The sequence below is a fragment of the Heliangelus exortis genome, chromosome 23 (genome assembly GCF_036169615.1).
Source record: "Heliangelus exortis chromosome 23, bHelExo1.hap1, whole genome shotgun sequence".
In the NCBI taxonomy this organism is placed as follows: Eukaryota; Metazoa; Chordata; class Aves; order Apodiformes; family Trochilidae; genus Heliangelus; species Heliangelus exortis.
In genome coordinates, this window is record NC_092444.1 from 3,959,799 (window position 1) to 3,973,421 (window position 13,623).

Consider the following 13,623-nt stretch of genomic DNA (forward strand, 5'->3'; position numbering starts at 1 on the left):
CTGTGTTAACCGTTGTGTGGTTGCAGCTGGCTTCAAGGTCCCTGTGGGACAGCCAGCAGTGGCTTCTCACTGCTAAGTGTAAATGAGTTTGAGAGGAACTTGGTGTGTTGAGTTGATTCTGCAGCCTGTTCTGCTTTGCACTGGTGTCTGAACTTGTGCAACACTGGGTGCTGTGCTGCTGTGGCCCTCTGCAGAGCCCTTTGGCTTGCAGGACAGATCTGGGCACCACGGGGGTTGTGGCTGAAATACTCAAGTCAGGGTAACTCGTTTGTGAGTTACTGGAGTGCATTGAGTTTGAAGGGGATGGGATGGTTTGAGCTGCTCAAAGTGACATCTCTGGGACTTCATAGCAGAAAGCTGAGTTTTAGCCTTTGAGCCATTCACCTGTGCAGTGTGGGTTACTCCAGCTACCTTCCTGGTCTTGTCAGAAGCTGTGGAATGAATGATGAATTATTTTACTTCTCTTAGTGTCCCATGGCTGCATCTGTGTGCCATCTGAAGTGTCTTTCCCTTCTCCATTTCCTTTTGTATACCTAGAGAGCATAAAAATCAATAATACCTATTTTAATGTGGGTCACTGGTCACTTTTGCCATTGGCTGCAGAAAAGTCATGCTAATAATTATAGGGCAGTAATCCCTTGAACTTCAGTCTGGCTGAATCACCTCTTAGTTGGTAGGATTGTCTCTGTAGGCCAAGGCTTTAGAAACTTTCCTAATAAAGCAGCTACTTGAATATATACAGGAACGTGACACTGCTCTGCAGGAATACAGGGATATGACACCTTGTGTTCTTAACATCTGTTTTAAATATTGACTTACAAGCAGAATAAAAGGCATTAATGAATGGAGAGGGTACAAAGCAGTCTGTTTTGTGTTATTCTTCAGTGGTAACTCATGCATGCATTTAAAGAATATTTGAAAAAAAACCTGCTACTCGTGGATTTTAAATGAAATTTCGGTCAAGCTTGTTTTAAAAAGCTAAGGTTAACTTTTAAAGTAATGGGAGAAAATGAAAACGCTTCTAGGTTGTAGTAAAAGAAATCTGATTGTCAAACAAAACACTTGGCAAAACAAATACTGCTGGGGTAATATAACAACTAAGGCATTCCTCACTTCATCAATTACACATGAGAATTTGTGGATGAGATGTTGGTTGTTTTGGCTCCCAGAACTCCCCCTGGAAGGCTGACCCCTCTGTCTGTGCTGTGCGCATGTACAGTCAGATGGGTCCTGATGTATAGCAAATGTATAGATATTCTTATTCCCTGTGGCAGTACTCCTCTCACAGCAGACCTTCAGTGTTTTTTGAGATCTCAATTCTCCCATTACACATGCTTCACAAATGTCATTCACTTGTTTTGCCAGTTGTGGGGTCAGTCAGCCAGTTTGTTACAAGAGCAGTTCCTTAGGTTTGTGCATAGGTGTGAGACCTACACTTTGGCTTAGAAAAAATGACAAAAATGGAAAACCAACTTACACACACCCTACTCTTTCCCCCTAAAAAAAGTTTGAAAAAAAACTTAAGATAATCTCTTACTCTTTCTTCCAGTTCTTCAGGCTCTAATTGGTTTTAATTAAATCTTTGTATTTCCAAGCATGTGATGGAACTAGGGGTATCTTCAAGCTTGTTTTGTGCTTCACATTTTTCATATTTGCCACCTTTAACGCATGCTATTGATTCTCCAGGTATCTGTTGTTCAGGGAAGCTGGATGTGAGTTACCACATCTAACCTTGATGAACCTTTATTTAAAAAATTAACTGCCAGGTTGCTGCCTGGTTCCAGTGCCCTGCATATAAACTGTAGTTGTGCTGAGGAAATGGGGTTGATGTAGTATATACTCTGTTTTAATAGTTAATATTTACTCTGGGAAGTGCAAAGGTACTGCCTGGACATTTTAGAAATGATACAAGCTAAACACTTAAAGCAACATAATTCCCTGTTGAATTAATTCACATATCTGTGTTGCTTGCAGATAAGTAATGTTCCGGTTCTATTAAAATCATATGTAGACTAGATAAAAAAACTTGATATAATGCAAAAGTTTCCACTAAATATTTTTTCTTTAACTTGTGCTCAAAATACTGATGTCTTTTGTGAAGGTAAAGAAATATTGGAAAAAACAGTATTAGAGAGCTGAACTCTACCAGGAAAACATCACCTACACAGGTAATTACTGCATGGAAAGAACACTTGTCTCCTTACAGTAACTTGCCTGTCAGGCTATATTATGATTACTTCCATCCTGCCTTTTGAGTAGGGGATAGCACTTCTAAGGCCTGTATGGTGATGTTTGGGTTTTTTTGCTCATATGTATATGAAAGCCTGATGAAAAATAACGTTATCTTGAAACAGCTTTCTCCTGCTTGACTCAGTTCTGCAGCTACTTCCTTCTCTGACCAGCAGCATGTACAACACCCAGTGCTCCACTTCCTTAAATGTCTGGCTCTGCAGTCAGCAGGTTTGAGCTTGTACTGAAGGTACAAAAGTTAGCACATGTTTATTCATTCCTGCTTTAAATTGAACTCTCACTAAAAATGTTCCCGTATAAATTCATTTGCCTGAAACACAAATTTGATTTTTTTTTCACTGAGGACACAGACTAGCCACTGCATTTTTTATTATTACAACAGGTTTTAAACAAAACTTAAATTTACTAGGGGCTGGCCATTTGCAGGCATGTTTTTCTGAGCAGTAGGGTACTTCTAGAAAAGGTACTTCTGAAACCTTGATTAAAAAAAAAAATTATTTGAGGCACAATTGCAAATGGTATACATGAAATTGGGTTAAATGTGAAGTAAGTTTTTTAATGTAAAAATAATAGTTAGGAAAAAGCTAGGAAGCCATGGTTTAACCTGTAAATTGGTACCCATTCTTATGTAACAAAAAATGAAGTAATGTGACTAACTCAGTCTTTAAACAAGATTTGTTGTTTGTTTAGAAGGGGGTGGAGAACCCAGTTCTCTTATTCTTAGGCACCTAACTCACAGCTTTGTGGTAGTTGTGGGATTTTTTGGTTAAAGGTTGAATGACCTGCACCTGATTGTCCCTTTTGTATTTTGAACATGTAAGGCAGGAACATAACACGCATAAGAAGGGTCTTGCTGGGTCAAGTTGCAGATCCATTTGTCTCCCAACAGTGGCCATAGGCAGATGCTTGAAGAAAGTAAGAATAGAGCTGAGAAAGTAAGAACAGAGGCTTATTGTGTTCCTGGGCAGTCTATTTTGAATCAGTGTGGTGAGACCTTGACTTTTTAATGTTGTGGAGGAGCAAATATATGTAAAGCTGCTCTGTTATAGTTAAATCTTTGCAGGCAGAGCCTGCATAGCAGTGAATAAGAATGTGGCAAGGGAGGGTCTGAATTTTGTTTTATGGATGCACGGCATAAAATGAAATGCAGTGTCCTAGCAAATTAATCTCTTGAATGTCATGCCAGTCCCTTTCAAGCCCTGATGAACTGTTCCTTAACCAGCTGAAGTAGGAGTGGAGTAATTTTGTTCTCTCCTGTTTTGTTGCTCTAGAGATGGAACAAAATGATCCTTGACAGATGTTTTTAGAACTGCTCTAAAGAGCTTTTTTTTTTTTTCCTTTTTTATCTTGGGTATCAGACCATTTGCATAAAAGGATTTCTGAAAAACATTTTCCTGAACCTTTCCGAGCTACTTCAGATTAATATAAATTGTGCAGAAATTACAGCTAACTGGAAATTGGTTATCTTGCCAGTAATTGGTTATCTGGCTGTTTGGTTGCACCAATGTTAAAATGAATGATTACAAATTATAACCTTTTCTTTCTATTGCATACATCTCTAAGTGTGGTAAGAAAATCGCTGGCTTGCTGAATAAACCCCAAACCAGACATGTAAATAAACCCAGATCTCATAGGATTAATTGTTTAGTGTTAAGAGCCTATTATTGCTTATAAAAACAACCCCCAAGCCCCTGTATATCTCAGCTTTAAGCTGTCTTTCCTCTTTTAATCATTCATCCTATAAAAATAATGACCTTTTCCAACTGCTTTTATGCATTTCTGTATCTAACAATCTGTCCCCACCCTGTGATGTCTGGATGCATGACAATCAGTGTTCTGGTCTCTGGATCCTGTGGTCCCAGTTTCAGAGAGCCCCATCCCCTCTTTAAACCGGCTCTGTTCCAGGATGATGTGAGCCACTCAGACAGAATACTTCTGGTTTCTTGTTGAAACTTCCTTTGGACTGTAAAATTTGCCTTCGTGGTATGCATGTGGGCAGTGGGCAGTGGTTTTGAGCTGGCTGGTTTTGAAAACCCTTTCTGAAGAGCCCTGAAGAGAATCTGAAAGACTCTGTGAGAGGCAGCCTGTGACTGAGTGATTTGGCCAGTTTAAAAACCTTTTTGTCTTGAAACATCCCTCCAGTTTAATTACACATCACCTCAGTATACAGAATCAGGAATGATTATGCCAAGAGTGGTCACAGGGCTAGCACAAAATGATGTCCTATATGTGATGTGTAGGTTGCGGTGTTTTGGCTTAGGTTCTTTTTAAGTTATAATTAAATTATTTTTGGTTTTTTGAGTTGTTGCTGGCTAGGAGCAGGTGTTTCCAAAACCAGGGGAAGTGCAATACATAGTGGACAGCACTAAGTGTGTAGTGACCACAGCAGAACAAAAACTGTGACTCTTGCTGGGTGAAATGAACTGATGAAGAACAGAGTTGGCTCGTTGTGATACTGCAGTGATACCACCCCTGTCTGAGGCAAGTCACTCAGTGTAAAACATGTGCAATTACAGCCCAGCATGTTTCTTGCTGAACTTCAGTAATAAGAATGAAAACATGAAAGAAGCGGCATCACAGCTTCTGAGATTCTACTTTGTACTTGTACATGAGATCCCTGGCCTTGAGGGTCCAGCACATGTATTCAGCATGTGTTTCTGTCAGAAGCCTGGCTTCCTAGCAGAGATCTTCACCACATGTGCTGGGTAAGGACTGACTTGGATTCATGTCAAGAATAGGACAAGAGCAGGACAATGCAGGGAGGTGCTGTGCAGAAACCTGCAAATCCTTTTGCTGTTGCCTTCAGTCTCTGGAGAAGTTCAGGTGTGAGTTTCCAGCCTTGACCTGTGTCTGGCTCTGGCAGTACTGTCAGAGCAGTTGGTGTTGCAAATCCAGAACCCCTTTTATTCTCAGAGCTGATGTGGTGTACCTCATGCAGCTCAAACTTGTCTGGTGTCTCTGGTGGGTTCCAGTCCTTACCAGTATGGGAATGCTGTGCTGCTGTCATGGAAATGGTGTGGGTCTGGTTGTGCAGTATAGAGGAGATGGATAATAAACAGTTCAGCTTGTTTCTGTATTGGAAATCATGTGGGGAATGTTGTTCCCAGCCTTCCTTCCTCTCTTTCTTTCTTTCTAGAGCTGCTAAATTAAAGCTCTGCACCACTGTGTCTTCTCTCCTGTGCCTTTCTCATCCTCACCTCTGCACTCTCTTCTCTCGGCCATGCTGCCTTGAACTTTTTGACCTTGAACCTCCAACCTCCTCTGTTGCTTTGGAATTGAAAGGACAAAGCTTTATTGAACTGAACATCCTCTCTCTTCTCACCAGACTGTTCAGAATGAGCATCTCTTGGATTAGAAGGTGCTTGTTTTGCCCTGCTCTGCTACAGAAGCTTCTTGCCTTTTTGATATGCAGTCGCAGCTTCCATCTCCTTTCTGACCAGCCCCTGTTTACTTTGCAAAATACAACGTTGTCATGGCAACAGGTTACTTTTCAAAGGGAACATCTTGTCATTATATTTAATCCACTGCAGCTGAAGAGGACTGAAATATTAAGTTGTTGTTGCTATGGATACTGCTTTGTTACATCAGTTTCTTTTGTGTCACATTTCATATACAGTGTTGGGTTGTCTTTTTCCTTTCCCATAGAATAAACACAGAGTGCTGCTCCATTATTAGTGTAATTGCTCTCCACCAGAGTAATTTAGCTTTAAAATCTACAGTGCATTTTCACTTCCATAGCAAGAATTTTCTTTCCATTTGCAAACCTATTCCTGGGGATGTGGAAACAGTAAAAAGTATTTAACAGATTGTGTGCCCTTGGAGAGCAATCAGCTTTGTGCCCTTTTTTAACAGAAGTGCAGTCTAGTGCCTTCTGAAAGAGCTGCCTGCACAGCATCTTTGTTCAGCCCAGTCCTTATCTTTTGGGGCTGGAGCAGGGAGTACCTCTGGGGTGTGAATAAAATCAGGAAATGGCAAATGAGCAATGAAAAGGCACACAAATGTTTCTTTTGACACTTGATTTTCTTGTGGGGAGTCATGGTTGGATAACCCCATGGAGTTCCCCCAAGTATTCTATCTCCACACAAACAATTCAGAAATCCTATCCAGAACTTTGCTTTCATCTTTGCTGTTACTTGCAGGAAGTTCCAGCATCCTGTAATCAATTTTGATTGCTAAATACTTTATTTATCATAGTCAGTGTGATGCAATTGAAGAAATTAGGAGCTGGAGGATGTCTGGCCTGCTGGGGTTTTTTTGCTAAATGGAAAATAGCTTTACTTTCTGTTGAAGCACAAGACCTACTTGTTAGGCCTTTGGCTGGAGTGGCAGAAACTGCGTAGGCATGTTCTAAGCTTGACTTGCAGTGACTAGTGGAAATGTGCCTGGCTGTAAAATGAATTCTGGGGATAAAAGAGCATCAGGATTTTCTGTTGTCAGATTCCCCTTCCACTCTCACTGGCAAATTCTGACACCTTGTCGTTAAAAAAATGTATCCTTGTATTTAATGTATAACTTTGTAAATACAACACTGACTTTCTAATTCAGTCCTTTCTGTGTATAACCTGGATCAAGGTCTTGCAAAAATACACACTGAAGGAAACCATTTTGACATTTCTCATTTTTTTTCAGGAGGTTTTAGTACCTGTTTTAGAGTGGATCTACTTAGCAGGAAGATAGAATTGCATAGGCATCAAATCATGAGGCTGAGTATTGCAAAACCTGTGTTTATTCCTGTGTGACAGGTTCTCCTGTCATGTTGTCTTGTATGCAAATTTCAGATCCACTGCTATAGTTTGCCCACTTGTGCACCAACAAATAACATTTCAGAGCAGTCATTATGGTGAAGTTTGACTTCTGACACATATGCAACACAGTTGGAAACTTTAAGCTGAAAATGTTTTCATAAACCTGTGCCAAATGATCAGGTCAAACCCTCCAGTAACCAACTTGCCTTCAAATGGTATTTCATGACTTGGATTATCCATTGTTAGGATTTTTAAGGGCTGGCAATTTACGGTCCTGATTTTCATTTTTAAAGTTTAAAGGGAACTGTTTCTCAGTCATTGCTTCAGATCACGGTGAACACAGCAGGGTGAGTAAGAAATCCTGCAGGGTGGCAGCCTACTTGTTAAGATGATGTCATTCTTCCTGTAACAGCAAATTGCAAGATTAATTCAAGTTTGAAGCTGGTGATCTGCTAAGTTGATGTGTGTGCTCTTCTCTGCCACTGTGTTGAGAGTCACTTAAATGTCTTGTAGTTAAGTGTTAAATTCATAAGTTTGTCCTATAGCTCTGAATTTTATCATCCTTTTAATACAATATGCAGCATATAAATAAAATATGACTATTTAAAAATGAATTTATAGGAAAAGAAAAATGTTGATCCTTAGGGATGTGGAGTTTCCTTGGATTTGCATGTGTTTTTTAATGATATTTTACAGAGGTCTTGGAGTCATTTAAGTTTTCAGACAAGCAGCTGTATTCAGTGTCCCAAATACCAGTTTTGAGGCACAAGACCCAGACTGCAGATGTCAGACTGCAGCAGAGAGGTCCTGTGGATTCAGCTGAGAAATCAGTGTTTCCAGTAAATAGTTTTGTTCATGTGCCTTCTTGGTGTTTATATTGTAGTATATTGAATAAAGAACAAGGGTTAAAGGGTACTCTTCAGTGATAGTTTCATTTGTTCTGTTAGTGTGTCCAAATTTTGGGAAGAAAAATAAATTCTGTGTTATTCAGGTTTATATTACATTCCTTTAACTTCTGTTGTTGCTAGGGTAATTCTACTGCAACATGAGAAAATAATTTTCTTCTACTGTGTAATGTGATGTTTCAGTAACTCCAACCAATGGTGTGAGCAGCACAGAGCCCTGCAGAGTGCAGTTACCAATATGTGGAGGACAGTTCACTTGGAACTTTAAGTCTTTTATATAAAAATCTTTTCAAAATAGTGGAAAAATATGAGGGCAAAGCATATCATCTATAAGGACAGCTCTCTTTTGCACGAGGTGAATTAAATTCACTTCTACAAATGATACAAGGCATGTTTTTATTGCTCCTTGGGTTTTCCATGTTTTTGTGTTACACTGTCTGATGTGATTTTAGCAAATGAATGAGCAGCAGGAATAATAATTTTTAACTTGTTAAAACAAGAGTTAGATAGTTTAGCATGAGATCCAAACTAACTTGAATGGTTTTCCATAAACCCTGACTAGAAAAAGAAGAATTCTTTTTGCCACATCTGGTAATGCAAGGCTTTGTTCTTCTAAGATTAATACCCAAAAAATATACCCCAAACATTTTTTTTAAGATACTTTCTCTTTCAAAACGAAAATTACCACAAATACTTTAATGAGGAATATGGTATTTTCTGTGTATTAATCTGTAGCATGGTGCTTAGCATGTTACCTGCATTATTCCAGGTTTGGTGTTGAAATAAGCAGGTGAAGGAACAGAGCACTAGGAGAAGCCAGGTGGTTGTTGGAAGGAGATTCTCTGCTTGGTAAACATGGAGCAGTTGAGAGCTGTAGAGGCTTTTAAAGTATCTTGATTTAAAGTCCTACTTTGATATTGCACAAAACCTGAACAGTACAGAGGAGGGAGATGGTTGTCCCCTTATCAGCTGCATGGTGTTTTCTTGCTGCACTGAGGACAGATCACACTCATCTCCTCTTCAGCTGCTTCACTAAAACTTCCAGGCTTGTTGGTTTTTGGCATTTGCAGTGTGGCCTGTCACATGCCCAACTATATCCTTTCTTCCTATTGTATTATTTCTGCCTGTCTTCCATTTGCATTGGACATGTAATGTCAAAATTATGATCCTAAATTTCATTAATTGTTACTCTTTTTCAGAAGTTTTTTTCTTTTTTCTTTTTGTAATAGGAGGCTCAACAGTACCCAAGGTGAAATCAGAGTTGGACCCAGCCATCAGGTAAGGAATTTTGTTTGTATATTAATATCCAGAGGACATACTTTTACCTCTTGATCTGTTAAGAGGACACTTATTTAAAATAGCATGCATTCAACTAGAGTGAGTGGTTTTTAGATTCATCATCTAGATGCTGATTAAGAGTTAATGAGATTTTTCTTTGTCAGATGTTGATATGTTAATATTGTAGTAGCAGAAGTTCTTTTGTGTTACTTCTAGAATTAAGATTGAAGGAATCTGGGTAACTATGGGAAATGAAGGAAAAGTCCCAGCTATTATTGGGCATGTTTTGGAGTTTGAAATGAATGCATTCTCAGTTGGCCTTCACCAAGCAGTATTTTCAATAAACTACAAAAATATAATTTAGTGCTGTTTCCCAGTTATATTTAGAGTAGATATGAAAATTTTAATTTTCATAGTAAAATTGTCAAGTTCATAGTATGTTGTCTATAACAATAGCTTAAGAACTAGTGTAAGTAAACATTTATGGAACCTGTGTAACATTCTTAGGGATGTTTTGCATCTAGAGGAAGAAAGTTCTTGGCAATTAAACCTGTGGTATTCTTCCCACTAGTCATAATAAGTACTGTAAATGATACCTTCAATACAACTTCCATCTGAAATTGTCATCTGCTATTTTGGCAGATGTTGGTTACCTGTACTGTGAGGTATAATTACCAAATGCATTTATGGTTGGGGAAAAAAGTAGGAAGGGGGTCTACTGTTCAGAATAATTTTGATTCAGTTAATTTTGCTTGCTTTTAAACTTCCATTGTTCTTTCACTGATTTGCTGAGCATCTGTGATTCTGACAAATGTCATCAATAAGACAATACATTCTCATCCTGTTAATTGGTATTCATTGTTGGTTGTAGGCTATGGCAGAGAGTCAGACTGAAGAAGATTTTTGCAGCTTTCCATTCTGCAGGCTGATGCATTCTATGGAAAGTGTAAAAATAGTCTCCTCCACAAACTAGGAATATAACTGGGAATAGGTACTCTTAATTCCTTCCCTCACATTATTGAGATTCAGGTGTATGTAGCAGAATCCAGAAACAAACCTGAGATCCCAGTAGTGGTTTCTGATTAGTGTCTGTTGTGCATGTTACGGGTTCTAGAGGACTGTTGGGCTTGTTTTGATAATCAGTGCACTGATACTTGAAATTACTGCTTGTATTATATGAGCAAGTAGGGACACAAGTGAAGATAAATGTTTTGTGCACTTGCAGTTGTTCTCAAAATTCATGTGTGTGGGAAGAGGAGAGTGAATGAGTCTCCACTAAATGTAGAGATTATATTTACAGTAACAAATTAATGACCAGAGGTGCTCAAGGAGAAGTTGCTTTTCGAAGTAACTCCAGTAATTAAGCATGTTCTTAGGGTATATAGATGAACATTATTTTGTGAAAGCACCTGCTTGCTGGAATGCATAACTCATAGGAATTGGTATTGTGCTGGCTTGGCCTATTTCAGAAGAGACATTGAATGACATATCCATTTTCCCAGGGAAGAAGTGAAATAAAGTACAGATTAAAGAGCAGAACATGAAAGACATCTGAACCTGTGACTTGTAATTACTGGTTATGTATAAATGTTACCTCTCAAATATGTTTAGTGGTGTAAGTATAGGAGGTAATTACAGGGCTGAAAAGCTGTTTCGGAAGAGGCTCTCAGCTATCTCATCCCATACCAGTAGATGACTAAAGATGCTAATTAGCTCTCTGGATGCAGTGCAGTATGTATGTGGTAGCAGAGTTTATTTCACTGAGCTCTCTCTGTGTCTACTCTATAGAGTATTTTGCTCATTTACAGTGGTACAAATACAGCAGCCATAACCTTGCCATCTTTTGTATGAGTTAGATCAGTATGGTTTAACCTGGCAAGCAGAAGTTGTAACGGTATCTTTTTGACAAATGAAAGCTAATTGTCTCTTTGAAGGTAAATTATCCAACCATGTTTGACTTTTCTGCAAGGGAGGACTACCCATGGTTTCCCTTCAAGCTGTGATGCTGCTGCAGACATGCTTGCACTTGGTCTATATAGAGAAGGGTCTCTCTGGTGGTGGTGGAAAGGTGGTGTGTTAACCCTGCATAGCTGTCAGAAAATGAACTGCCCTTCTAAAAGAAGGAATGTTGGATCGAGTTAATAGATTGGCACTTGGTGGCCCAGTTTCCTTAAACATCTGAAGCTTGGATCAAATAGCTGCACCACCTGTTGTCTAAGGATCCTCATCTCTGAGATACTATTCCACAGACTTTACAAGCTTTGTTTTATTAATAAAACACTTGTGCATTCTCCTGACATTGTTTGTAGCTGCAGTGTCTGTATGAACTCTTAAATTTTGGGTTTTTTTAGGCTAAGCTTCCTGATCTGCAGCCATTCCCTTCCCCAGATGGTGACACCGTGACACAGCATGAGGAACTTGTGTGGATGCCAGGAGTTAATGACTGTGATTTACTTATGTACCTTAGGGCAGCAAGGTAATTTCAGCCAAGATACTACCAAGGTTTTAAAAGGCTGTGGTGAAAGGGTGGACTGCCCTGTATGTGCTATGGTCACTCTGTTCTGTTCTGTTTTGGTGTGCCAGAGTTGTGTCAACCAGATAAGTTGAAATGTTTAGTCTAAGGCAAGAACACTCTGATTTGATGTTGGGCCAACACAGAATCTTCCCTTGGGCTGTGGTTTTTGGATTTAAAATGCAAAGCCAACAGCATGTGGTCGTGTGAGAGAAAGTGTTGGATGTGTACTGTGTAACAAGGGCAGCAACAGCTCTGAGTTATAGCATAGGATTCCTTCAGAGACTAAATGTTTTTTGAATGAGCTGTAATTTGCATTTCAGTTTCGTATAGATCTGGTAGATTAATCAGATGCACTAGTAGGCCTCATAATAATTCAGAGTATGAGTAAATTACTTGTAGTTTGCAAGGATTCAGAGATGTTGGAAATCTGCAATTTAAGTCAGTTTTCTAACATAATGAGACTACAGTTACAACAGATTTGCTGTCTGTGGTGAGACTCTACTCACATATCTGGAAGTTATGTCTTCCATAATCCTGCTCAGGCTGTGGTACTACAGCAGTGCAGATTTTTAGATGATGAAATCCTCTTAGATTGGATTTTGAATTAATTATTCTGTGTGCTGAGATGACTCAAGTTTTCATAGCAAATAGCAGCATTTGTGGCACCTTTTTTTACCAGTTTCCACAGTATTGCCAGGGCCTGATATTTCTGTAATTAAGGTGTAAATATACTATTTTTGTAATGCCTGATATGTGCATCAAACAGCAGCTGAATAACTTCAACTTTTCCCCCCTCAAACTCTAAAGGAGCATGGCAGCTTTTGCAGGCATGTGTGATGGAGGATCCACAGAAGATGGTTGTGTTGCAGCCTCCCGTGATGACACCACACTTAATGCACTCAATACAGTAAGTATATAGAATAAGGTATGGAAAAACAGTCTTTCCACCTATTTCTGGCCTACTTAAACCATACAGTGCATAAAATATTTAGCAGATAACACAGATTTTGAGATGACAATAAGAGAATGATAGTAGCCTAGGATATCATAGCTTCCTTTCAAATACCAACTAGTTTGCAAAAGTCTATCCTGCAGCACTTCAGTGGTAAACATTTGGGTGGTGCCTGTGAGATGACAGCTAGAGAATGTTCTGAAAGGAAGCTGCTCAGGCCAAGTACACCAGCTGGAATTGCTGCTTATCTGGCTGATACCTGACCTGGCTATTGGTCCTTGCATTTAGTTTGGTAGTTATTTCCTAGAAGGAAAATTCATAATGCCATCAGATGCTTAGTGACCTCTTAGGAATTTTCTTTGTCTGTAATGTTTTTGACTGCTGTCATAATGATTTCCCCTTCCCCTTGATATCATCATCATAATGTGATGTCAGTAGGACTTGCTGTGTGGTGGTGGTGTAATTATTTCATTAACCTCAGCTTTGCTGAAATTTCTCTTTTGTAGGTGTTGCGGTGCAAGCCCTCTGTTCCTCTCTGGGTTGGTTTTCAGCCCTGTATTGACACAGCATAGTTCTTAGTCTGCCTGACCATGGAATGTTGTACTTGCAAGAAAATACAGTCTGCGAGTTTTGGCCCTCATGGCTCTTGAAAGGTCCTTAGGCTGCTGTGATATTTGATTTATTCAAGTTTCAAAAATCTACTCTCTAATCTAATACAATATTTAGAAACCAGTGAGAGTTCTTTCCTTACTCACTTTGAATTTTTCTAGCAATGTGTTTCAGACCTCTGAGAGCCTGCTTCTCAAACTAACTTAAAACAACTCTGATAGTTAATTTTCTGTCTTGACAAAATGGTGCCCTTTTTGTCTTCCTGTTCACCATCTGTTTAAAACAGATCAGATTTATCTGCTAAATAATTTGTGTGAATCTTACCCTTCACTAAGCTGTGGTTTTGTTTAGAAATTTTCATATGCAACC

At 39.1% G+C, this 13,623-nt stretch overlaps 1 protein-coding gene across 6 annotated transcripts in view; it reads left to right on the plus strand.

Moving 5' to 3' along the window:
- Positions 1-13,623, plus strand: part of RERE (arginine-glutamic acid dipeptide repeats) — a 205,257-nt gene that overhangs the window by 111,996 nt on the left and 79,638 nt on the right. For all 6 annotated transcript variants that reach the window (XM_071767166.1, XM_071767168.1, XM_071767170.1 and 3 more), the window contains 3 exons: positions 9,130-9,178; positions 11,530-11,654; positions 12,501-12,600. In XM_071767166.1, coding sequence (XP_071623267.1) covers positions 9,130-9,178; positions 11,530-11,654; positions 12,501-12,600 — 274 coding nt within the window. The remainder of the gene's footprint in view (positions 1-9,129; positions 9,179-11,529; positions 11,655-12,500; positions 12,601-13,623) is intronic.